The following is a 26,808-nucleotide window of genomic DNA, read 5'->3' as shown; positions in this document are numbered from 1 at the left end:
TACATTGCTCCTGATAACGACATGTTCCTGTTAAGTCCATTCTCAAGCCGTTGCATTTATCACGAGTCGTCTGTACATTATGTCTGTTATCTGTTTTTGAATAATGATGTTGACTGATACTTATTGTACTCAGATGCCCTAATTCTTGACTAGAGATAAGGAGCAAGACCCATATTTTTACTGTTCAACATTGGAGTGGAGAAGTGGAGAAGAAGAGGAAAAACATATACACAGCAAGACAAAACACAATCCCACACACACTGCCACATAAACACAAAAACAGGGTTTCAATAATAGGTAGCACACTGAAGGTATTCTCTAAATAGAAAATGATCGACATAAGGAAAGCAGGCGAGGAATGTACTGCAGCCCACAGAGAACACAGAGAGGAAAGAGGGAGGGGTGAGTGGAGAAGTTAATTTAAAAAACTGTTATGCAGTGCATGTAAATTCTGCAGAGATTTGCATATTTTTCGCCATCTGTTTCCGAGCAACCGCAGAGCAGCTAATTAGCATACAGGGTTGATTAATCTGCCTTGTTGCCAGGCGATACCGAGAGAGCCTGGCTCATTTACATGTAGTGTGTGTGTGTGTGTGTGTGTGTGTGTGTGTGTGTGTGTGTGTGTGTGTGTGTGTGTGTGTGTGTGTGTGTGTGTGTGTGTGTTAGAGCTGGGATGGTAAACCGAAAATGACGGATATTGTCTTCCTTCCTCTTACCAAAACATTTTACCTACGACGGTAATTTTCTGTGATTTTGCTACACGACATTCCTGTAGATTGTTGTAAAACCAATATTTGGTCAACAGTAATAGCCTATGCATTATGTTGATTCCTGCTATGAAAGTATCTGCCCCATTTCGCTGTCGTATTTTGTGTGAGCGAGCCACTCTCACTCCCTCATCCTACTGTGAAGCACAAGCATATGACAGTTGCTCAAAATGTAATTGTGGGAAACATACAGTTTTCAAAGCAACTACTGTTGTTGTAGTTACGGAGGAGAGTCACAGCTTTCTGGGAGTATATCATGTATTTCTCACCTCTTGAATTCATGGCACAACTTTACAACCAGAGTAGACTGTAGTTAGTATGGTGCGCAAAGCAGAGTGTGCCATTTATATAAATTAGCCTAGACCTAGTCCTGAAAGGTTTTTGTAGGGCATTAGCCTACATTCACTGATAGCTTAATCAATTAGCCTACATGGCTATATAGCAACAATATCATATTTCGAGTAAGCAATCCAGCCAAGTGTTTTGAGTTCCCACTTCCTCAGGTTGTGAATAATACAGCTTATAGTCCAATATGCACAAAGATGTCGGCAGATTCTCTGAAGAACCAAAAATAAATCTGATCCTTCTGGATCCTATTTGACAGGTCGCACATCAACATATCAACCATGCATTCCCTGGATATGTTAGATCCAATAGCTGACTTTTTGAATCATGGCTACCATCTCAGTTTTCTTACTTTGCACTGAAAATAAAAAATTATAGTGCCCTGCCGCTAATGTAAAGTAATAAAAATAAACGTTTCATATTTACTGTTTACGAGTAAAATGGTTAGATTTACGAGTAAAATGGTTAGATTTATCACGCTATGGATTTTCTGTCCATATCGTTGGGCTCTAGTGTGTGTGGCTCTGTTCTGTTGGCATGCCTCTGTCCCCTCTCCTCATTTCAACTACACTTCTGCCAACCTGGTCACGTGCAAAAAAATACACCCACATATACTCAGATCACACAGACACACACACACAGACACACACTCTCTGGTAAAACCAGCAAACCTGTGTGTGTTTTGGTCTGAGTGAGTTACCTGTTGGAGCAGAGCCTGTGCATGTGCATTGGTGATTGCGTTTGTGGCCTGCACCGTCTGCCTCTGAAAGTCCAGTCCATTCGTTTGGACTCCTGAGAAAAGAAAAGCAATTAAGTCATCAGAAAAAAAACTTTCACATACACACACACACACTTTCACATATGCACACACACGGCACACACAAATCGACACGTGTGAACATAATACGCACACAGTAGCTTCTAATTACAGCAACAGCACAACAACCCAATTAACTTTCACTGAACCTCTCTCTATTAGGTTTCTCAATCAACACAATAAAAACACACACTCTGTAGGACATTGAAGTGAGCAGAGTGCAGACCCGGGGGGTGTTCAGAGGGCACCAAACAGGACCACAGGTTTTTAAACAGAAGACCATTACCTGAACTTAAGAGTCTAATAACCAAGGACATTTTCTCTGTCCGTTTGTGACTATTTGAAACCGTTTGTGCCTCCTGAACGACACTCCAGGTGCGGGCAGCCAGAGCAATGCAGCAGCAGGTCACAGCAGGTAACTCACCTGTGTTTCCGTCCCCACTCTGACTCTCCATTGCACATTTACTAGTTTCTGATGGATTACTCATTCTAGAATCTGAAAGAGGCAGACAGACAAAACAGACAGACAGAGACTTTCACTCAACTGTCATCTAAAAGTAACGCCCCACCATCCCATCCCAAACCAGCGCCTAAAGCCCACATCTTTTAAATATCTGATGTCGTATGCCGCAGTTAATACAATAACACTAGACAACTCCCACTCCTTCCAACAGAGTCTGATAATAATGTTTTCTGATGGGCTACACACCCACAACTACCTCTAGCCTACATGCAGAGTATTGTTTCCATACAAAACCAGGTTAAAAAAATAGCGCCAGGTGAAAATTTTACAATTAGAAAACGCCCCATTTAATACAGTGGAAATCAACATCTTCAACAATGGCAATTAGGGGATACACTTTGAAGCATGCCTTTACATTCATAAAAGCCCAGCAGGACAATGTTTCATCCCCTTTTGACTTGTTCCTTGACGATTTCTCTCTCTCTCACTCGCACACACACATTTGAAATACTTTATTTGAATCTACCAATCAAATTGACAATGAAAAGATCCAAACATTTCAAAAGGTCCCTTTATGCATGGCTTGTAAGGGTACAGAAAGCACCTCCCTCTCCAAACAGCTAGGCTGCCCACGACAGCTGAAACAGAGCAGTACCTAGCCAATTGCTTTGCCCTAGTTTTTATCAGGCCCGCAATCTGGAGGACACGCACTGCAAGGCTGTGCCAAATATCCGCACCACCAGCTTGCACCTCTACCCGAGGATGTCCAAGCCTGCCACCAGGAGCTGGTATTTAAGCACCTTCTCGGCAAATGAGTAGCCCACTTCCAAAATGAGCACCTCTCCCTGGCCTACCCCCACAACAACAATATCTGGTGTATTTGGTACCCCATCATCATCAACATCACAAACACACAACACCGGACCACATGACTCACCCACTTCTGTTGAACCTGTATTTTCCAGCATGCTTGCAAAAGCTGGTGGCAGCAGATAGGCTTGGTTCCGCCGGACAGCACACTGCCCCTCCTCTCCCTACTCCCTCTCTTCACTATCCACTGGTCAGTGCAGAGTCCAGTCAGACTACAGCTACACACAAGACACAGACAGACTGGCACAGTCCACTGAACAACACTGAGACACAGCCTCAGCACTCCACTTAAGCCAATGGGTTTTAGACTAACAGCTCTCCCTCACTCTCAATCGATCTTTCTCTACCTTTCCTTTCTTCTCAACAGTCTCCCTCCTTTTCCCTTCCTCTCTCCGATGCGTGGCAGGATTTTCGCAACTACTGAAAAAGTTCTCTCTCCCTCTCTTTCTGGAAGAAAACAGAAACAACTAGTGCAGCTGGCTCCTCTCTCTCTCCCTCCACCCACCCCATTCTATAATGGAGTATAATCAGTATTCAGCTGATTAAAGCTGTATGCAAATCAGGCCCTACCTCGTTAGCGATTCAAGGCTTTGAAGTCCTGTAAGCAATTCATTTCACACCGGGCTCTGAAAGCTTTCTGCATAATTTAAAATCCATAAATATGTATCATTTCATTAGCATATTAATTGGATGGCTTTTTGGAGAACAATAAAAAACAGGGGAATATTATTTATTTTTTTAAAGATGTCCGGGCTCAAACTAAGCCCAATTACCGGCAGAATGCAGGCAGCAGAGTAATTAGCTGAGAGAGCCAGGTAAAAAAACAGGGCAAACAACTGCCCAGAATTCAGTGCGAGGCCCGTCGGCAGTGGTCTGGGCACGTTGGCGTTGAAAGGTGGCGGGTGCTAATAGAATGTCTCGGACTGCTGGTCCCAAAGTCCGCCAGGAGTCACAGAGACCAGGCCTGGTTATTAATGAGGGTTTGGAGGTGGGGGGAATAAATAACTCCACCACGAGCCTGTCATTACTACCAGACCCCCTGTGGCTATGGCATTCCACCCTGCACAACTACTGAGACAGAGAGAGAGAAACAGAAATGGGGGGGGGGGTACTATCAGCTATGTTTATGAAGCGTGTGAAGATTAGCATATTTAGATTAGCTTTAAATTCCATTAGGCTAGTTGTTCTCATTCAGACGGCTTTTTTCCTATTTCACTCTTTTTAATCTAGTGTAGAAGAACATGCCTTGTAAGTTAATGTAGCGAGCAGGCAGGCGCCGACTGACAGAGTGGGGTGTCAAAGCAATGTTAAAATTAAATCTGACTGTTTTGTGGGGTAGACCTCTGAAAAAGAAGGGGAAGAACGTGTGGTTTTGCCTTGCTCAAAAAATTCTCAATAAAAAATAAACCGAATTTGTCTCTTTTCTTGGCTCCCTTATCACACTAGTGATCAAGACAAACAGAGACTGAAGAAAGGGCATGACAAAGCAGTAGGGACAGTAATCAACAGTATGGACAGTAATCAAACAATAGCCTAAAAACAGTGTTTTTGCAGTTGCAGTGTGGGGCATTATTAGACTAGTTTGTAGTACTTTTTCAGCCAAGGGAGCTAACGGCTAACCATTTTCTTCAGAAGGCCGATTTAGGCCAGGTTACGACACTGTCACGCCCTGATCTGTTCATCTGTCCTTGTTTTTGTCTCCACCCCCTTCAGGTGTAACTTATTTTCCCCGGTGGATTTCTCCCTGTGTTTCCTGTCTCTCTGTGCCAGTTCATCTCGTCTGTTTCAAGTCAACCAGCGTGTTTTTCCCGTGCTCCTGCTTTTGCTATTCTCTCTTTTGCTAGTCCTCCTGGTTTTGTCCCTTGCCTGTTTTCTGGACTCTGTACCCACCTGCCTGACCAGTCTGCCTGCCCTGACCTCGAACCTGCCTGCCAATCTGTACCTCCTGGACTCTGATCTGGTTTTGACCTTTTGCCTGTCCATGACTATTCTCTTGTTTACCCCTTTTGGAACTAATATATATCAAACACTCAAACCACCTGCCTCTCGTGTCTGCATCTAGGTCTGGCCCTGAGCCCTTATGGACACTTAAACTCACGTTATCAAAGCCACGGCAAATGTTTCAACCACTAACTCTCCAAGTGTGAATTTGTTGATGGAAAAAATAAGGTTCCCTCCCATGAAACAAGGACAGAGATACCCAAAAAACAGACACCCCATCTTCCTTCCTTCCAAACCACAACCACCCACTATACCCTCTTAATGCAAAACAAAAAGAGAAAACAGAAGGGTTCAGAGGCAAAGAGAAGTAAGGAGAAAGGCACTTTATTTAAACCACACTTGCTAGTGTGGCTCGCAAAATCCAACTGTGGATCGAACAATTCATTATGCAAATATTTTAGCAGAGAATATTTAATAGGTAAGTCATTAGCACTTTTTTATGGAAAGGCTGAGTGAATATAGCGGAACAGCTAATGTGAAGGGAGACATTCAACGTGAGGCATAGCGAGTGTAGAATAATAAGCATATTCAAATTCCACTGACATTTAACTTCACCCATGGTATGTAAGTCACGGCAAACACTTCAAACTAAGTTCCCATTAATATCATGTAGCTGAGTTAAGCCTATAGGCCTAAACTAGTTTGTTAATACAGTACTTAGCATGTAACTGTGTGTGCATAAGGCATTTCACTGTTCTACAATTATGGTGACCAAATCTTTCTCCATTTGTCCTATTGATCATGCATGTCTCTCTCCTACTATTATAGACCTTTTAAAACAAGACGTTTTGCCACCAACTTTAACACTTTTTGGCAACTTGCATTTATATCTGAAAGGTATTGCCGGCAACATAGCCTGTACTTTTATTTTCCGCCAACCAACCTAGTCATGATTGTGGTAATATGTGTAAAATGTCCCGCCAGACCCTCAGTATAAATGTCCCCTATCATCATATAGCGGCTTGGCACGCTTTCAATTATGAACATTCTATTGTTGTTCTCCGACATCAAACTTGTTTTTGTTATTAAGAAAAAGTATAAACCTGGTATAAACACAAAAACGGCAGTCTGCTTGACATTGAAGCATCCAAGTCCAAATAGCAGCATTACCTGCAAAAAAATTTTGCACAAAAAAAAAAATGTTTTAAATTGTATTTAGGATATGTAAATCTAGCAAGCCAGGCAACTAAAAGACACTTTCTATACAATGTTTTGGGTTGTTGCAGTTTTTTTTATATTTAGCTAACAGCTATCTAGCTAGCCAGCTCATATACACTGAGTGTACAAAATATTAGGAACACCTTCCTAATATGAAGGTATGAAGGCATGAACTCTAGAAGGTGTCGAAAGTGTTCCACAGGGATGCTGGCCTATGTTGACGCCAATGCTTCCTGCAGTTGTGTCAAGTTGTCTGGATGTCCTTTGGGTGGTGGACCATTCTTGATACACACAGGAAACTGTTGAGTGTGAAAAACCCAGCAGCGCTGCACTTCTTGACACACTCAAAACCGGTGCACCTGGCAACTACTACCATACCCCGTTCAAAGGCGCTTAAAATATTTTGTTTTGACCATTCACCCTCTGAATGGCACACATACACAATCTATGTCTCAATTATCTCGAGGCTTACAAATCACTTTAACCTCTCGCCCCCTTTCATCTACAATGATTGAAGTGGATTTAACAAGTGACATCAATAAGGGATCATAGCTTTCACCTGGATTCACCTATGTCATGGAAAGAGCATTTTGTATAATCACTGTAATTACCTAGCTACAGACAGGTTATATCACATTATCTAGTGTACAAAGATTTTTGTCCATTACTGGTCGTTACAGGAAAGCCCCATACAAACCACCGCAACAGATTTTTCAACTAATCTGTATTATTTTTTTACATTTAATTTCACCTTCATTTAACCAGGTAGGCCAGTTGCGACCTGGCCAAGATAAAGCAAAGCAGTGCGAAACAAACAACAACAGAGTTACACATGGAATAAAAAAGCGTACCCTCAATAACACAATAGAAAAAAAATTAAGTCTATATACGGTGTGTGTAAATGGCGTGAGGAGGGAAGGCAATAAATAGGCCATAGCAGCGAAGTAATTACAATTTAGCAAATTAACACTGGAGTGATCGATGTGCAGATGATGATGTGCAAGTAGAAATACAGGTGTGCAAAAGAGCAGAAAAGTACATTTAAAAAGAATATGGGGATGAGGTAAGTAGATTGGAAGGGCTATTTACAGATGGGCTATGTACAGCTGCAACGATTGGTTATCTGCTCAGATAGCTGATGTTTAAATTTAGTGAGGGAAATATAAGTCTCCAACTTCAGCAATTTTTGCAATTCGTTCCAGTCATTGGCAGCAGAGAACTGGGAGGAAAGGCAGCCAAAGGAGATGTTGGCTTTGGGGATGACCAGTGAGATACCTGCTGGCAATACCTTTTAAATTATTTGTTAAGCCAGACAAGCACACACAACGGGACCCCCGAGTGCTGAAGCGCATAAAAATTGTCTGTCCTCGGTTGCAACACTCACTACCGAGTTCCAAACTGCCTCTGGAAGCAACGTCAGCACAATAACTGCTTGTGGGGAGCTTTATGAAATGGCCGAGCAGCCGCACACAGGCCTAAGATCGCCATGCGCATCGCCAAGAGCCGGCTTGAGTGGTGTAAAGCTTGCCGCCAATGGACTCTGGAGCAGTGGAAACGCATTCTCTAGAGTGATGAATCACGCTTCGCCATCTGGCAGTCCGACAGACGAATCTGGGTTTAGCAGATGCCAGGAGACTACCTGCCCGAACGCATAATGCTAACTGTAAAGTTTTGGCCACATTTTTATTCACCATAACAGGAAAATTAACACAGTAGAAGGTAATTATTTACAAAAGATTTACAAGTATGGCAAACTGCTAACTTACTGTTTGTGGATGTGAAGAAATTAAAGTAGTTCATTTGCATTCTGTCCTATCTGAGAAATATAGAACTTGATCAATGCTGTTTGCTGCTTCAGGTAAGCATGACAACTGTTGCAGCAACAGGGTCAAAGTTGAATGTCTCTTTGCTCAGTTCCCGCCAAAATAGTGGCTCTCACTAGAGGGAGTACAGCTTCAACCGGAAGTTAGGAGAACTTACGCATCAGGTTAGGATAATTAACGTGGCAGGTTAGGAGACTTAGGTTAAGGTTAGGAAAAGGGTTAGAGTTAATTCGAATGCTCTCCTAACCTGCTACGAAATGTAACTTCCGGTCATAGCTGTACTCCCTCTAGTCACAAACCACGATCATATAAACATTTCCCAATTGTTTTTAAAGGCAAAACACTGTGAATCCTATGTGAATGGCCTAGCCCAGTGTTAGCAGGGCTACTGGCAAACCAGATTATAGTACATTCCAAAAAATTATACCTGAACAACACTATATATTTTCATTTGTCTTTTGCCCCTTTGAGAATCTTTTTGGCCTTCCTCTTGTCCTAGCCTAGGCTACATCCCACACAGCTGTCTGGTCCCTTATCTTACCAGGTTAACTTTACCATGGTAATCTAGTACCAAGCCTACCTACTATCCATCTAGTCACATACTGTATAGTATATCACTATGTGCACATGACATACTCCTCTCGAACTCCCACTATAGAACAGCTTGTCTGTACGTACTTCATGCATACTTTTCAGATGCCTTGCATCTATTACTGAACATAATGCATTATTCATGAAAACCATGTTTACAACTATGAATATTCATAGACGGAACTCTCGGGATGGAATGGGATGAAAATATAAAACTGTGAGGAAGTGAGGAGGGTGAGTGTGAAAATTAGAAAATAATTTCTCACCACAAAGTAGCTTAGTTCATAATCGACCCAATTTTGTTCTAAAAGGCCCCCCCCCCCTTTTTTTTTTTTACAAAGGACTTACTGAATGCTTCCCACAACAAGACAGGAACCCAACAAAATAAGTGAATGCTGTGCTACAGTGACAAGGATAACCTGATTTCACACTTTGCAAAAATCACAAGACACAACACAGGAACATGAATAAGATTATCTTTAATAAGTAACAGGGATGTAGCCTACAACTAAAATATGGACACAAACACACACAAACGCCTAGCCTAAGCAGCAAATAGTTTGCCTGGCTACCCAAACTCCTTAATCCGGCCAAACGCTACGCCACGCCCACGGAGGTTAGTTTATAAATCTGGATCTGAGTACCTCCCCACTGATTTCTAGAATGCATACACACTCTAACAGTTCTGTTTGGTCCCATTAACCGATGGGTTGGGCCAGAACTATAACACACCTGGATAAAGCAGCGTTTAAAAAAATGTGTCATCGGCTTTGATAATCTGATTGGTTAGTGATGATCAAATCGCTGATGACTTTGTTTTGTATAACATAACCAGAAATTACTTCAACAATAGCAGTCTTAGACTGAAGTACAGTATGTAGTGAACATAGGGCAGAGGAAGAATTCAGTTTGAGTCATCAGGCAAGCAAATTGTGTAGTTGTCATATCTTTTGGAAAATGTGCTTGCTGGCTAGAATGTTCATAAAAGTTGAAGAAGGGCGACAATTGACCTATAATATGACATCACATTAGAGCAAAAATATTTGAACTACTTCAGCAAATCTGTATGTTTGTCTTAAGTGTTTATTAGAAAATAAAATGGGTGGGAGCCTTTGTCTGCCCTTTCATCAAACTGAGACCGAAGACATTCATTGGATGCTGGCCTCTCTTGTGCCCCTGGCTGTCACGGAAGTAGGCATCACCCCTCCCCGGGAAAAAATGGCACAGGTAGAATGGGCCTCGCCGACATGGATTGTAAAGAAACAGCATTCAAAACTGATGCTGATCACGGAAATCGCTCTCCACAAGAGGTGGGGAAATCCAAGGCATCGTTTTTAAATATCGGAAACGTCCCAAAATTAGGCATTCTACTGAAGTTTTTAATATATTCTGTCTGCGTAAACAAACGCCACCGATACCGACGCACACACAGAACTCAAGACAAGAGGGACTCGGTTGTGTGGGGCGAAACTTCAAAGCTCTCACCCAAACTCAGACTAGCGAATGGCGAGACAATGGCGGCAACTATTTTTTCCCTTTCGACCGTGAATGTTTTTAGTGGATTTATGGCGGCAGGAGCAGCATTTATATAACTGTCATTGCTATATTTTGGGGAATGTGGTCAAATTAAATAATCTAAATAAAATAAATTGAAAATCGTTTATTTCTTAAAACACATCCAGGAGGTAGGCAGCACCAATACGTCCTAAACATAAACAATACTAAACAATACTAGTTAGGCTATACATTTCTTAAAGCGTTTAGGCTTTTATCTGCTAAAGAGAGCAGTACTATTGTTGATATCACGCTTCTGGAAAATAAACTAGCTCACGGGCTAGGTGCTGAAAATGGGCAGATTGTAGCTGCCACCATGGATGGAAAAAAGATGGAATAGCCTACAGTTAATCTAAAAACATGATCAATAGGCATATAAACTTAGTGGAGACAATAGGCATGGTCTATAACCGCCAAACTAAAGGTTTTGACATATTTTGCGGCGAACGCGAGATAATGTCGAATAGTTAATGGTATATGCTGAACCCTGCATTCTCTATGACTACGTTATTATGCTCCGACAGGCCCACATGAATAACACAAAACAGGCTACAACGTCTGTACCGAGCACAAAGGCTGGGAAGATATAAAAACACGCTGCGGCCCTCCGACATCAAGCAAGTTAGCTTCTCGGCTTTCTATTATGCTACTGTAAATATGATTATAATGTAATATGCACAGCAGCTGGCTGTTGTTGGAAAAATGAATATGCAAACCTCTTCCAAGAAGCAGATAGGTTAACGCCACAATAAGCATAAACACAAAGCCGATCTGCCTAGTTTTAGCAGCCAAGCTAGCCATCTTATCAAGCTAGTACAGTATTTGAGCAATATCTGAATATGGCATGTATAAAAACCACAGACACGTCGCCAATTACTAATAAAATATGCTAAATCGCATGTGTAGACAGGGGTATGAATATGTAGCGGCGTACAGTGCTCTAATCACACAAAGAAGGGAGGCATGTTTTTTGCCTTTAATTTGTCATCGCACTGCAATAGCCCGTTTACCCCTCTGTCAAATATCCGCTAGCTGTGAATTAACTAAAATTACGCGTACAACAGCAACATTGGGCTAACCCATTTTGTTGTCGCGTTTCTTCCGTGCTACATGGGTTGAGAGAAAGAGTGTTTGAATATGAGTATGAATATGTAAAATTCTGTAATGATTACCTGGTCCTGAACTCTCATCTTGACTCGCTGCTCCTCCATCCGCCATTTTGAATATTTAGCCCGAAATCCCATCCCTGGTAGGAGGAAAGAGAGAAAACTACACACCCTGCGCGACTCATGTGCAAGTGCACTGTATTTACTAGATAAATACAGTTGGAGAAAGTATGCATAAATTATGTTTATTTTATTTTATAATTGTATTATGTTTGCATGTGTTTATGTAACCCATGTTAGCAATATTCATATTGTCCTACTATGTTAAATTGGAACTAAATTAATCTTCAAATATCCTTAATGTTGTCTGCTGCAAATACGGTATAATAAGGAATCATTATTGGGGGGCTATTAGGTGTTCTATGGAAAATAATGAACGACGTGGAAGGTATGTTCCACGACGCGCTGGCGTAACTGACCTTCCAGAGAGATGCATTGTTTTCCAGGAAACGCATAGAGCCCCTAGTTGATTTTTCATTTTAGACCATGGCCGTGGGGACCCGTCATTCTGGGCATTTAGCTTAAATAATATATATATATATACAGAAAAATCCATGTTTTTTTAGGGGGGGGGGGGTTATCTGTGTCACATATCAGTTTGCAAAAAATGTAAATAAATAAATAAATAAAGAATTCATTGAGTTAATAAAGCCGCATACAAACATGGTCTCTTTTTTGCTTTCTTGAGTAGCTCAGTGCTTTCTGTGGTGGTGGGCCAGCCTGCGGAAAATACGGGGGTGTACGTGTTGGTAATGTTCTCTAGTTGCCCCTTGATTATCTCAGTTTCTGTCACTCGTGGGGACAGTATGTCACCGCCAAGTCTAAGGGTAGACCTCAAAAATTCAAGCCCCTTGGGTGCTACCATAGAGTTACATTAGAAGGTCGTTGGCCACAGATAAAATTATGTCAAATCACGTTTATTGGACTGATCATGTCAACATCATACTTTCAAAATCTTAGCTAGCAGTCATCATCATGAATCAAGTTGACAATCTACTGGCAAATCCTTTTTAATCTTTGTCATATGAAGAGAAATAATGAAAGAAATTATAGCTACAACGTATCGGTGCTCATCGGCCATTGGACATAGACATTACACAACAAGTTAGAAATCGCAAATTCAACAAGTAGTTTGGAAGGAATCAGTGACTGCAAGCATCGCAAAGCAATCACTGTCCTGCTTTTCAGTAGAGTGTGGTTCCTACGGTTCTGACTTGGTGTACAGGGAGAACACTGTAAGAACGGTCCATGTTCTAAATTCTGTCGTTGTACATTTTAAAAGTGCTAAACAAATAGTTATACTGACTACGTCCGTCCTAGCTCGCTCATTAATGTCTTAATCGAAATTATGGCTGGCCTCTTATCTGCTTGTCGTCCCCTTATGCCCTCGTTTGTACATCTCAATTGTCATTAGAAACCACATCTGTTAAAGCAAGTCAGCCATATCAGCTATGTTTTTTAAGGCAGTAAATGAGGCTGAATGATCTGTTTCGCTGCCAGACAAGGCTCCGCTGACAGCCAGGTGTAGCAGTGTTAGGACTGCTGTTGGGACAGCTTTATGTAGGCCTTAACATTTTGTGGGTACCGTTTGTCACCGTTTGTCACCGTCCAGGCACTTGTCATCTCCCGTCTGGATTACTGCAACTCGCTGTTGGCTGGGCTCCCTGCCTGTGCCATTAAACCCCTACAACTCATCCAGAACGCCGCAGCCCGTCTGGTGTTCAACCTTCCCAAGTTCTCTCACGTCACCCCGCTCCTCCGCTCTCTCCACTGGCTTCCAGTTGAAGCTCGCATCCGCTACAAGACCATGGTGCTTGCCTACGGAGCTGTGAGGGGAACGGCACCGCAGTACCTCCAGGCTCTGATCAGGCCCTACACCCAAGCAAGGGCACTGCGTTCATCCACCTCTGGCCTGCTCGCCTCCCTACCATTGAGGAAGTACAGTTCCCGCTCAGCCCAGTCAAAACTGTTCGCTGCTCTGGCCCCCCAATGGTGGAACAAACTCCCTCACGACGCCAGGACAGCGGAGTCAATCACCACCTTCCGGAGACACCTGAAACCCCACCTCTTCAAGGAATACCTAGGATAGGATAAGTAATCCTTCTCACCACCCCCCTTAATGATTTAGATGCACTATTGTAAAGTGGCTGTTCCACTGGATGTCAGAAGGTGAATTCACCAATTTGTAAGTCGCTCTGGATAAGAGCGTCTGCTAAATGACTTAAATGTAAATGTAATGTAAACGTTATAGTGCAATTAATGTATTGTTTAGTGTTGTTTTGTTGTGTTGTGTAGTGGCTTTGCTGGCATGCAACACATTTTTTCTGTCCCACCAAGATTTACATGCTAAAATCGCCACTGACCATGGCTATAATTCAACACATTTGCCACTTGAAATGTGTTCAATATCCAGTAATCAAACCATTAGTCCTAGATTGCTATTATGAAACTCAAATTCAACAAAGCCATTAATGTTTTCAATTAGACTTTTGCATTTAAAAGAAGCTTAAACAAAACATGTAAGAATGAACTATAGCCATTGAATTCTACCGTGCCTATATACAGTGTTTTATAGGGAATTATAAAATGTGTGTGTCAAGCCCTGAATTCTGATTGGCTGACAGCGGTGGTATATTAGACCATATACCGAAGGTATGCAATTCTTTTTTACTGCTCCATTTACGTTGGTAACCAGTTTATAATAGCAATAAGTCACCTCTGGGGTTTGTGGTAGATGGCCAACATACCACACCTAAGAGCTGTATCCAGGCACTCCGCGTTGCTTCGTGCTTAAGAACAGCTCTTAGCCTTGGTATATTGGCCATATACCACACCCCCTCAGGCCGTATTGCTTCATTATACAACAGGTGGGTCTAATCCTGGATGCTGATTGGTTAAAACCGCATTCCAGCAGGTGTGTCTATTCCTCAAGTTACCACCAGCTAAATCTATGATTTACTCTGTTCCGTCCGACTGTGCAATCCTACTGTCTCATCAACTCAAAACTAAATGTTTGTCTAAAGGAAATGTGAAATAAGGTCTAGATGCTTTTTATAGTGGAAATCAAGTTTAGAAATTGCCTGGCTGGGCTGATGAGACAGTCAGATGGAACAGAGTAAATAGGCATTTTAACGTAATAGATTTAGCCTGTGGTAACTTGTGAAATAGACACTGGCTTGAACACGGTTTTAACCAATCAGCAGTCAGGAATTAGAATCCATTGTATTAGGTTGAAAAATACCACAGCTGTCAGCCAATCAGCATTCAGGGCTCGAACCACACAGTTTATAATATGCAATATTCTAACATATTTGCAGCTGACAGCATTAAGCATATTTGATGATGCATTTAGTTCAATTTACTTTAGTCTAGTAGGCTAATATGAATATTACTAACATTTTCATAATAGCAAGCTAGGACTGATGGTTTGGTTAGCTAAACTAGCACGTCTGTTTTTTTGGTTACCACAGCAACTACTGTAGCTATCGAGTAAACTTGCTAGTTATTTCAGGGGATGTTGAACACACTTCTACCGGCAACACATTTCTAGTGAGAAATATACAAATTATAGCCATGGCAAGTGTGTTAAATTCTGTGTTAATTTATAGCCAATTCCACTCCACAAGCACTTTATGGCACACACCTTACACATCGTTCTTTATTTTCCATAGAAAGCATAGCCACTCATTGATTACACCTTACTTGAATAGTATTATCCATAATGCTTTGTTTGTGTCTTTAGGTGTATGTGAATTTGTATAGTCTTGTTGTAACCTGTGCTTTTGTGCCCGCGTAGTACATAGAGTATGCTACTGCAGCCTGCAGGCCTAATAGCCTAGCCTATATGTGTGTTCAGATTGTTTTTTTATATCAATAGAATAACAGCAAGCGTGGTATCCTGAGGTTTTCCTCTAAACTCCATCTCCCTTTGAACTTTATTTTAATCTTCAGGCAATCAAGTTGAAACATCTAAGGATCCTATTGACATAACTCTGTAATGACGAATTGAAGTTGAGTAAGATAGTCATTTCTCACCTTAACTGTAGGTATATGTTATAAGTAGGTTACTAGGGCCATGCTATTTGGAGCAGAAATTGTGCTTTTATCGTTATTTCTAGAATTATCCACTAGTGTTTCTGTCACGCCTGCTCCCGCTCCCCCTCCCTAGCACTCGAGGGCGCCAGGCTGCACATCATTACACGCAACTGTCACCTTCGTTACGCGCATCAGCACTTCATTGGCTTCACCTGTACTCCTTCACATTTTGATTGCCTTCCCTATATTGGTCTGTTCCTCTGTTTCATCCCCGTGTAAGCATTAATATCATTATGTTTTTCATGTCCAGACGCTGTCCTGTCTTGTTACATGTCAGTTTATTCATTAAAATGTTCACTCCCTTTACTTGCTTTTCGTCTCCAAGCATCTGTCCTCACAGTTTCTAAAGGTAGAAATCCTTAAAAATGTTCCATAATTGACACAAGCTGTATCCAACCTAACAATCAAATAATATTTTATTTGTCACACGCTTCGTAAAAATACCAGGTGTAGACCCACAGTGAAATGCTTACTTACGGCCCCTTCCCAACAATGCAAGAAAAAATATTGAACAAATTATAAACACAACAAATAAGTAAAAAGTACTTTATTTTCTTTAGGAATATAGTGAAGTAAAAGTTAGTTGTTAAAAATATAAATTCTAAAGTACAGATAACCCCAAAATGACTTGAGTAAAAATACTTCAAAGCACTACTTAAGTACTTTACACCACTGCATACACAGGGTAGCAGTATCAAGTCGATGTGCAGCGGTACAAGGTAATTGAGGTAGATACTGTATGTACAATACATACAATTTAGGTAGGGTTAGGCAACAAGATAGATAATAAACAGTAGCAGCAGCATATATGATGAGTCAAAAGAGTTAGTGCAAAGAGGGTCAACGCAGATAGTCCAGGTAGCTATTTGATTAACTATTTAGTAGTCTTATGGCTTGGGTGTAGAAGCCGTTCATGGTCCTGTCAGTTCCAAACTTTGTGCATCGTTACCGCTTGTCGTGTGGTAGCAGAGAAACAGTTAGTGACCTGGGTGGCTGGAGTCTTTGACAATATTTAGGGCTTCCTCTGACACTGCCTGGTATAAGGTCCTGGAATGTCCTGGATGGCAGGGAGTTTGGCCCCAGTGACATACTGGGTCATATGCACTACCCTCTGAGTGCCTTGCAGTTGGATTCCAAGCAGTTGCCATAGCAGGCCGTGATGCAACCAGTCAATATGCTCTCAATGGCGCTGCTGTAGAACTTTTTGTGGATTTGAGGGCCCTCCATTTCCTGTAGTCCGTGATCAGCTCCTTTGTCTTGCTGGTTGTGCATGTTTGTTGGTATTGCCTGAGATAGGGGAAGCGTAGCTCTGCGAATCTTAAATAGCACGAAACCTATTATTTGTCAAGAAATACTATTTGTAGATCAGTGATTCAACACCTCACTTTGCTCAAACTAGCAGTTAAAGGAAAAGGTCAATGAAACCAACCATGGAAGTATATTGTAGAAAATTTGTGGGGGAGCTCCACCTGGACTCGAACTCGGGACAGTGATGGTCAAGCCAACACCTAATATAATATACAGTGCATTCGGAAAGTATTCAGACCCCTTGACTTTTTCCACAATTTGTTATGTTAGACATATTCTAAAATGTATTAAATATAAACATTTCCTCATCAATCTACACATAATACCCCATAATGACAATGTATAACATTTTAAAACAGAAATACTTTATTTACGTAAGTATTCAGACTCTTTGCTATGAGACTCGAAATTGAGCTGAGGTGCATCCTGTTTCCATTGATCATCCTTGTGATGATTCTACAACTTGATTGGAGTCCCCTGTGGTAAATTAAATTGATTGGACATGATTTGGAAAGGCCAACACTTGTCTATATAAGGTCCCACAGTTGACAGTGCAAGTCAGAGCAAAAACCAAGCCATGAGGTTGATGGAATTGTCCGTAGAGCTCCAAAACAGAAGTGTGTCGAGGCACAGATCTGGGGAAGGGAACCAAAACGTTTCTGCAGCATTGAAGGTCCCCAAGAACACAGTGGCCTCCATCATTCTTAAATGGAAGAAGTTTGGAACCACCAAGACTCTTAATAGAGATGACCGGCCGGCCGGCCAAACTGAGCAATCAGGGGAGAAGGGCCTTGGTCAGGGAGGTGACAAAGAGCCCGATGGTCACTCTGACAGAGCTCCAGAGTTCCTCTGTGGAGATGGGAGAAACTTCCAGAAGGACAACCATCTCTGCAGAACTCCATCAACCAGGCCTTTATGGTAGAGTGGCCAGATGGAAGCCACTCCTCAGTAAAAAGGCATGACAGCCCACTTGACAGGTTGCCAAAAGGCCCCTAAAGGACTCTCAGACCATGAGAAACAAAATTAAATTCTCTAGCCTGAATGCTGAGCGTCACGTCTGGAGGAAACCTGGCACCAGCCCCACGGTGAAGCATTGTGGTGGCAGCATCATGCAGTGGGGATGTTTTTCAGCGGTAGGGACTGGAAGACTAGTCAGGATCGAGGGAAAGATGAACGGAGTAAAGTACAGAGCGATCTTTGATGAAAACCTGCTCCAGAGCGCTCTGGACCTCGGACTGGGGCAAAGGGGCACCTTCCAACAGGGCAACGACCCAAACACACAGCCAAGACAACGCAGGAGTGGCTTCGGGACAAGTCTCTGAATGTCTTTGAGTGGCCCGGCCAGAGCCCCTACTTGAACACGATCGAACATCCATGGAAAGACCTGAAAATAGCTGTGCAGCAACTCTCCCCATCCAAACTGACAGAGCTTGAGAGGATCTGCAGAGAAGAATGGGAGAAACCTCCCAAATACAGGACTGCCAAGCTTGTAGCGTTTGCAAACATTTATAAAAACCTGTTTTTGCTTTGTCATTATGGAGTATTGTGTGTAAATTGGTGAGGGGGAAGAAACGATATAATTGATTTTAGAATAAGGCTGTAACATAACAAAAGGTGCAAAAAGTCAAGGGGTCGGAATAGTTTAATGCACTGTATGCCATTTAGCAGACATTTCTTTCCTGGGAATCAAAACCACTATACTGTCATTGCAAGAGCCATGCACTACCAACTGAGCTACAGATTACCACCTTAACCATTACGCCTAGAGGTCCAACCATCGCTACGGTATGTCATCCCGGTAACCTACCCCAACTTTGAGAGTGGGCATGTCATGGAACTCCACTGCATCTGGAGTTGAGAGACAGGGAGACAAAGAAACGCACAACAACAAAAAGATAGAAACAAGAACAGGCCAACCTCATTCTATCACCCACACCACTCCAACACACTCGTTGCCCAATTGTCCACCACAACATCCTGACCCAGAGTGGAGAGCAGAACAGCTAGTTACCCTTGAACATTCTCCTGCTTAGCTTTGTTCCTCTTCTTCCAGCATTATTAGATGACAATTATCAGGACCAGGACCCAAACTAGGACCCCTCCAATGGTAGCTATGGTTGGGGTAGACAAGTTCATCATGAAGGCTGAAGAGGGAATAGGAAGAATGATAGAATGAGGAGAAGAAGAGAGGGATAAGAAAATAAGTTTAATGGAAAGACCGAGTCTCGTTGATAAATGGGACTTGGTGCCTGAGTTGCAGATGCCTTGATGCAGTCATCACGATACCAATCCTAACCTAAAACTGCATCCAACCCCCCTCTCCCCTTACACCTCCAAACAAATAGCAACTGCAATACTCACAGAAGCAATTTAACTTCCTTTTTATCCGTTCTGCTTTGGAAGCTTATGGAGTCCCTTGGGTGCAAGAATGGTCTATCCTTCCTATCCACAAATGATTTATGCATAGTAGTACACAGGGACTGGTCTCTAAATTACATTCTCTGCTACGTAAAATTACTCATAATCCAATCCTTTCCCACGCATCATGGAAGAAAGACATTTCCGTACGTAGTACTGTAACTAATTGAACCAGAGTTGGGTCCAACATATCAATTTCATCAAGAAACCCCAACCACCAAATGATACATTTCAATTTGGCCCATAGAACTTACTGCACAACATGCAAACTATTTCAAATAAAAGCTAGACAATCCCCAAATTGCTCACTGTGCCCTCAGGGGCCTCCTGGGGCATTTTTTCATATGGTTTGAGGGGTTTTACGTTTCTGGAGTTGTGTTTCATCCTGTCTTTCTGTCATAATAGGTAGAAATGTACCATGTTCACATTTTGTTGTTAAATGATTACACTATTTTCTATCTGTCAAACAGCAAGGTATTTGGCTTGCTGGATTAACAGCAGCCCAAAAAATGATAGCCTCACATTGGCAGGCTCCTCGTTCTTTAAGCAGACAGCAGTGGCTGCTATCATTCAAGGACATTATAAACATGGAAATATCTGTAAGACACATACATGGGGCGAGTGAAAGAGACATATTTGCTCTTTCATTAACAAATTGCTGATGACACAACAGTGGTAGGCCTGATCACCGACAATGATGAGACAGCCTATAGGGAGGAGGTCAGAGACCTGACCGTGTGGTGCAAGGACAACAATCTCTTCCTCAACGTGATCATGACGAAGATGATTGTAGACTACAGGAAAAGGAGGACCGAGCACACCGCCATTCTCATCGACAGGACTGTAGTGGAGCAGAGCTTCAAGTTGCTTGGCGTCCACATCACCAAGAAACTAACATAGTCCAAGCACACCAAGACAGTCATGAAGTGGGCACCACCAAACCTATTCCCCCCCAGGAGACTGAAAAGATTTGACATGGTTCCTCAGATCCTCAAAAGGTTTTACTGTTGCACCATCGAGAACATCCTGACTGGGTTGCATCACTGCCTGGTTGCATCACTAATCATTTGTTTTTCTTATCTCATACTTTTTGGGGGGGTATTTTCTTAAAACTGCATTGTTGGTTAAGGGCTTGTAAGTAGGCATTTCACTGTAAGGCGTATGTGACAAATAACATTTGATTTGATTTGAATGACTGTAAAAGACTGCTATTGTGAACCACTAATCTACATTTGGGTTGGGGAAGTCCTGTAGTTGGGGCGTGGGACAGGAACTGTTTGTCTTCTCTTGGTCTTATCACCTCTTTCTGTCCATGTGTACCTGTTTTGTGTACCTTATTAAAAATAATACAAACATTTGATTTAAAAAAATATTTTAAAAAGAGTATACTGCATACTCATGGGGCATGACAGTAAAGTTTGAGCTGGCAGAGTGGATCTGATTGGTTGCCAAGTAGATGTAGAAACCAGAAGTCGCCATAGAGATATTGCAAAGAGAACTGCATGGAAACCTCTGAAAGAACAACAAGGAAATTAGGAAGTAGAATTTCAGAGAGGATAGCTGCACATCAGTGGAGACTGCTGAGGGGAGGACAACTCATACTGGCTGGAATGGAGTAAATGGAATGGTGTCGAACATGTTTGATTATATTCACTCCATTCCAGCCATTATTATGAGCCATTCTCCTCTCAGCAGCCTCCACTGTTGCAAGTACACACTGATAAACAAATGGATGTTTTACATACAAAACTCTGCCATTATTCTATTGCTTGTTAAAAGTAAATCTGAACACACACAGTACATACTCTCAGTGGTCCTAGGTGGGATTGCTCTGGGGGTGTTGTTGGTCCAGTACTCTGCTTCACCATGCACTGTCCTACATTTACGGAGGGAGCCACTGGGAAGGGAAGGAAACGTCACATCATATAATGTCATTTGATAAGTAGTCCAGTAGAGGGCAGTGGAGTCCTGTTGAATATCCTATTAGAACCAATTTGCTGAAGTAAACTTTGAGAACAGCTAAACCAGCGTTTCCCAAATTCGGTCCTGGGGACCCCAAGGAGTGCACATTTAGGTTGTTACGCAAGCACTACACAGCTGATTCAAATAATCAAAGCTTGATGATTGTTTCATAATTTGAATCAGCTGTGTAGTCCTATGGCAAAAATCCAAACGTGCACAGCTTGTGGTCCCCAGGACCGAGTTTGGGAAACTCTGACCTAACCAGTGGCAGGTATTTTACTCCTCCCTTTACATGACAAGACCGAATTGAAGTATCTATTCCATCTTTAAACAGATTTAGCCTTTTCATCCAGACTTCATCTATCATACTATTTCCCTACATGGCTACTGTTCTCACCCAGGACCACCAGTTGGATATGGCGGACAGCCTCCCCTTGTCGTCTCCAGGGATCTGGACCCTGCACTGCCACAGCTGGTTCTCATGTATGGTCACCTGGCGCAGGGTGTTCTGCCCTCCAGGGACGTCATGGTTCAACTCTGCTCAGCCCTCATAGGAGGGATTAATGTCTAGTTGACCGTTGTTAAAGTACAACGAGGCAATAATGATCTGCACGAACCAGGGAGACAAAATAATACACATTCTGCCTATACACACACTACAGTGCACACACTCAGTGGTGAAATAAGTACACTGCATCTAGTGCTCTTAGTAATTAAGCCTTAGCATGTCCAACTGGGAGAAAAAAAATCCATCTACGTAATTAAGAGAAATGATCTTCACTTGATCCAACTGTACTCCTTCTATTGATCTTAATTTCCATTTTGACATTAAGCAAATGGTGCAATCCCTTCTCTTGTCTTCTGATTGACCTTTGGATCAACATCAGAGTAAATCAGCCTCCGTGGACCATGAGGTTATGACCAATTGAGTTGTCTGGCAGGTATGAAACTACATGTCAGGGTGACATCATTGCCAGTGGTGTATAGTACTTAAGTAAAACTACATTGAAGTACTACTTAAGCAGTCTTTTGGGGTATCTGTACTTTACAATTTATATTTCTGACAACTTTTACTCCACTACATTCCTCAAGAAAGTATGTACTTTTTACTCCATTACATTTTCCCATGATTCCCGAGTGTTGGAGTGTGCCCGTCTGTCCGTATATATTGTTTTAATAAGAAAATTGTGCCTTCTTGTTTGCTTAATGCAAGTAATTTGATGTACAACATATACTTTTACTCAAGTATGACAATTGATTATTTTTTCTACCACTGCACTTAAGTTCCTTTTAAACCAGATACTTTTAGACTTTTACTCAGTTTTACTTGAGTCATTTTCTATTAAGGTATCTTTACTTTTACTCAATTTTGACAATTAAGTACTTTCTCCACCACTGATCATCGCCTCACACAGCTTCGTATTTACACCCAACAAAAATATAAACACAACATGTAAAGTGTTGGTCCCATGTTTCATGAGCTGAAATAAAAGATCCCAGACATTTTTCATACACACAAAAAGCTTATTTCTCTATTTCTGTTTACATCCCATCGTGCCGGTGGGGTTATGGCATGGGCAGGCATAAGCTACACACAACGAACACAATTTCATTTTATCAATGGCAATTTGATTGCACAGAGATACCGTGACGAGATCCTGAGGCCCATTTTCGTGCCATTCATCCGCCGCTATCGCGTCATGTTTCAACCTGTTAATGCACAACCCCATGTCGCAAGGATCTCTACACAATTCCTGGAAGCTGAAAATGTCCCAGTTCTTCCATGGCCTGCATACTCACCAGCCATGTCACCCATTGATCATGTTTGGAATGCTCTGGATTGACGTGTATGACAGTGTGTTCTAGTTCCTGCCAATATCCAGCCACTTCGCACAGCCATGGAAGAGTAGTGGGACAACATTCCACAGGTGACAATCAACAGCCGGATCAACTTTATGCGAAGGATAGAGGATGAGAATGTGTCGCGCTGCATGAGGCAAATGGTGGTCACAGCAGATACTGACAGGATTTCTAATTCACGCCCTTACATTTTTTTTAAGGTATCTGTGACCAACAGATGCATGTCTGTATTCCCAGTCATGTGAAATCCAGAGATTAAGGGCCTAATGAATTTCTCTCAGTTGACTGATATCCTTATGTTACTGTAACATCTTTGAAATTGTTGCGTTTATATATTTGTTCAGGTTGTGGAATTGTCACCTGTAGGTCCCAAGCAGATAATGCTGAAATGGAAATTAGTCATTCTCTTCATCACAAATCACTTTCAAATGTGTTGCCTGATTCTGTGTGGTTTGGTTGGTGGAGCATGGTGCTTGCAACGCCAGAGCTGTGGAATCGATTCCCATGGAGGACCAGTACAAAGATCTATGCACCGGAACCCTGGCCCCTTGGTGGTTTCAAACAGTTTATCATGTCATATTTTGTGAGTTCAGTATATCCTTGTTTAGTGCATGTAATTCATTATTTATGCCACAATGTCATATTTAAAAAACTAATAGGCCTATACAACGATATACATTTTGCAGACGCTCTCTTATCCAGGGCAACTTGATTGATTGTTTTTATAAGATAAGTTTAATGCTAGCTAGCAACTTACCTTGGCTCCTTGCAGCCACAAGGTTATTTTGACACTGCACTTGCGTAACAGGTGGTCAGCTTGCCACAGTTTGGACACCGATTATGGCCGATTACATTGCAATCCATGATGAAAACGGCTGATTACCGATTGCTATGAAAACTTGAAATCAGCCCTAATTAAATCGCCCATCAGATGGGAGCCCTTACCACTGAGAGGTCAGAGGTTGCCACGATCATTTCCTTGCTGACCGGAGGGGCATTGGAGTGGGTCACGGGCATCTGGGAGAGAAGAGATGAGGAGTTGGGTTCCTATGAGAGGTTGATGGCTCTGTTCAGGGCGGTCTTCGATCAGCTACCGGAGGGCAGAGAGGGAGGTGAGCACCTACTCTGACTCTTGCAGGGTGCCCATACTTCAGCGGAGTGTGCCCTCACCTTCCGGACCGTGGCAGCTTCCAGCAGATGGAATGAGCCGGCGCTCTGTGTAACAGTATAGCTTCCGTCCCTCTCCTCACCCCTACCTGGGCTCGAACCAGGGACCCTCTGCACACATCTACAACTGCCTCCCACGAAGCATCGTTACCCATCGCTCCACAAAAGTTGCAGCCCTTGCAGAACAAGGGGAACAACCACTTCAAGGGACCAGGGATCCACGAGGGCAGAGGGACCGCCCTGTTATCATCCGTCTCCCGGGGTTGGCGTGAGTATTTTATCATCTCTTTCCGCCAAATCCTTTCTCGTTTCAATTTCACCGACTGGCTGTCCCTCGTGTTGTCTCTCCAGCTCGTGGACTCCAGTGCCGTGGGGTATTTAATTGACAAGGCCCTTGCCTCCTCCCTGAACATTCCCTCATACCTTCTCTCCTATACTTTTCCGGTCCAAGCCCTGGATAAGCAACCATTGGGATCCAGCACAATCAAGCACATTACAGCACCCCTCACCCTCACCGTGGGACCCATACACCAGGAAAGCCTTCCCTTCCTCATACACAAAGTCATCCTGAAAATCATTGCCTGGGTACCAGGATGCCGGAGGACCTGCTTTCCCATACCCTGTGGTTCCACACAGGTTTAGATTCCTGTAAGTGCCCTCCAGGCAGCATGCCAATTGCACGCTGCCTCAATTTGAGACATCTGTGGCATTGTGTTGTGTGACAAAACTGCACATTTTAGAGTGGCCTTTTATTGTCCCCTGCACAATAGTGCGCCTATGTAATTATGCTGTTCAATCAGCTTCTTAATATGCCACAACTGTCAGATGGATAGATTATTTTGGCAAAGGAGAAATGCTCACTAACAGGGATGTAAACAAATGTATGCACAACATTTGATCGAAATAAGCTTTTTGTGAGTGACACATTTCTGGGATCTTTTATTTCAGCTCACGATACCAACACTTTTACATGTTGTGTTTATATTTTTGTTCAGTGCAGTTAATGTGAGCTAACCAAAATGCATTGCTTCTGACCTGCCATGATCCTGCTTTACATCTGACAAATCTTTTTGCTACCTAGATAATGGTTTAGTTCATTATCTAGCTAGCTAGCTTTAAGTGGAAAAACTGAGTCTTGCTGTAAAATTTTAGCCAAGCTAACTAGCTTGATACTCAGTAACGTTAGCTTACCATACTTTCTGGACAACTTGACATTCCTCTCGCCCCTCTCGTTCGACTCCTTGCCTACTCTCATCTCTTGGTATTCTAGGTTCAAAACTATGGCTGTAGTCTGGTGCCTTATTGCCAAAGCAACTGACTCATAACACAGCCACCTGGTGCAGTCAACGGCTCAGTGTTCCATAACTATTCACCGGTTTCTACGTCAAGCAAGGAACATTTTATGTGTGTGTGTTATTATGGTGCATGTGCGGCATATAATATATTTTATTTCCAATTTCCCCCAAAAAGTGGCTGTTTTACGGACGAAAATGTGAAACATGGCCTTTAAACTTCTGGTCTTAATGCAGACCAGACAAATACAATCGATCATCGCGCCGTGGCATTGATCAACCAATGGTGAGTTAGATACCACCCACATAAGATTGTTTGACACCCCTTCATTATCATATTGGAGGAAGAAATACAGAAATAAAATGAAAAGGTGGGATTCATTATTTATGTGTGCAATAATTCATCCATGTATTTATCTATTTGTTTGCATTCACATAATTCTAATTCTGGCAGCTTTGATTCTCCATACATGTTGACTCCAATGCTTCCTTCCCACAAATTGGATGTTCTTTGGGTGGTGGACCATTCTTGATAAACACAGGAAACTTTTGAGCATGAAAAACCCAGCAGTGTTACAGTTCTTGATACACTCAAACCAGTGTGCCTGTCACCTACTATCATACCCCTTCAAAGGCACTTCAATCTTTTGTCTTGCCCATTCACCCTCCGAATGGTACACATACACAATCCATGTCTCAAGGCTTACAAATCATTCTTTAACCTGTCTCCTCCCCTAAATCTACACTGATTTAAGTGGATTTAACAGGTGGCATCAATAAGGGATCATACTGTAGCTCTCACCTGGATAGTCTATGTCACGGAAAGAGTAGGTGTTCCTAATGTTTTGTACACTCAGTGTATATATGTGTCTTTCTATAAACTAGGGTACCAGTGAGGATTTCCTATGCTGGACAACTTGTCACAGCTGTTGATAAATCATTGATACTAATCTGCATAAAATGTTTATGGCATTACATTAAGATATAAGGGGGGAACACACAGTTGAGGTTGGAAGTTTACGTACACCTTAACCAACTACATTTAAACTCAGTTTTCCACAATTCCTGACATTTAATCCTAGTAAAAATTCCCTGTCTTAGGTCAGTTAGGATCACTACTTTATTTTAAGAATGTGAAATGTCAGAATAAT

General features: G+C 42.3%; 1 protein-coding gene across 14 annotated transcripts in view; it reads right to left on the bottom strand.

Moving 5' to 3' along the window:
• LOC135547328 (POU domain, class 2, transcription factor 1-like) overlaps positions 1-11,650 on the bottom strand; it is a 29,290-nt gene extending 17,640 nt beyond the window's left edge. For 3 of the 14 annotated variants that reach the window (XM_064976221.1, XM_064976226.1, XM_064976225.1), the window contains exons 1-3: positions 11,562-11,644; positions 2,354-2,425; positions 1,813-1,904 (exon numbers count right to left, since the gene is read on the bottom strand). In XM_064976221.1, the coding sequence (XP_064832293.1) occupies positions 1,813-1,904; positions 2,354-2,425; positions 11,562-11,607 (210 nt within the window). In that variant the 5' untranslated portion in view covers positions 11,608-11,644. Of the gene's footprint in view, positions 1-1,812; positions 1,905-2,353; positions 2,426-3,329; positions 3,407-11,561 lie in introns of those variants that run through there. The other 11 variants (XM_064976223.1, XM_064976220.1, XM_064976229.1 and 8 more) reach the window with 8 other exon arrangements.
• Positions 11,651-26,808: the final 15,158 nt, after the last annotated feature.

Source organism: Oncorhynchus masou, chromosome 10 (genome assembly GCF_036934945.1).
Source record: "Oncorhynchus masou masou isolate Uvic2021 chromosome 10, UVic_Omas_1.1, whole genome shotgun sequence".
Classification (NCBI taxonomy): Eukaryota; Metazoa; Chordata; class Actinopteri; order Salmoniformes; family Salmonidae; genus Oncorhynchus; species Oncorhynchus masou.
This window is presented reverse-complemented; position numbering and strand designations above follow the sequence as displayed.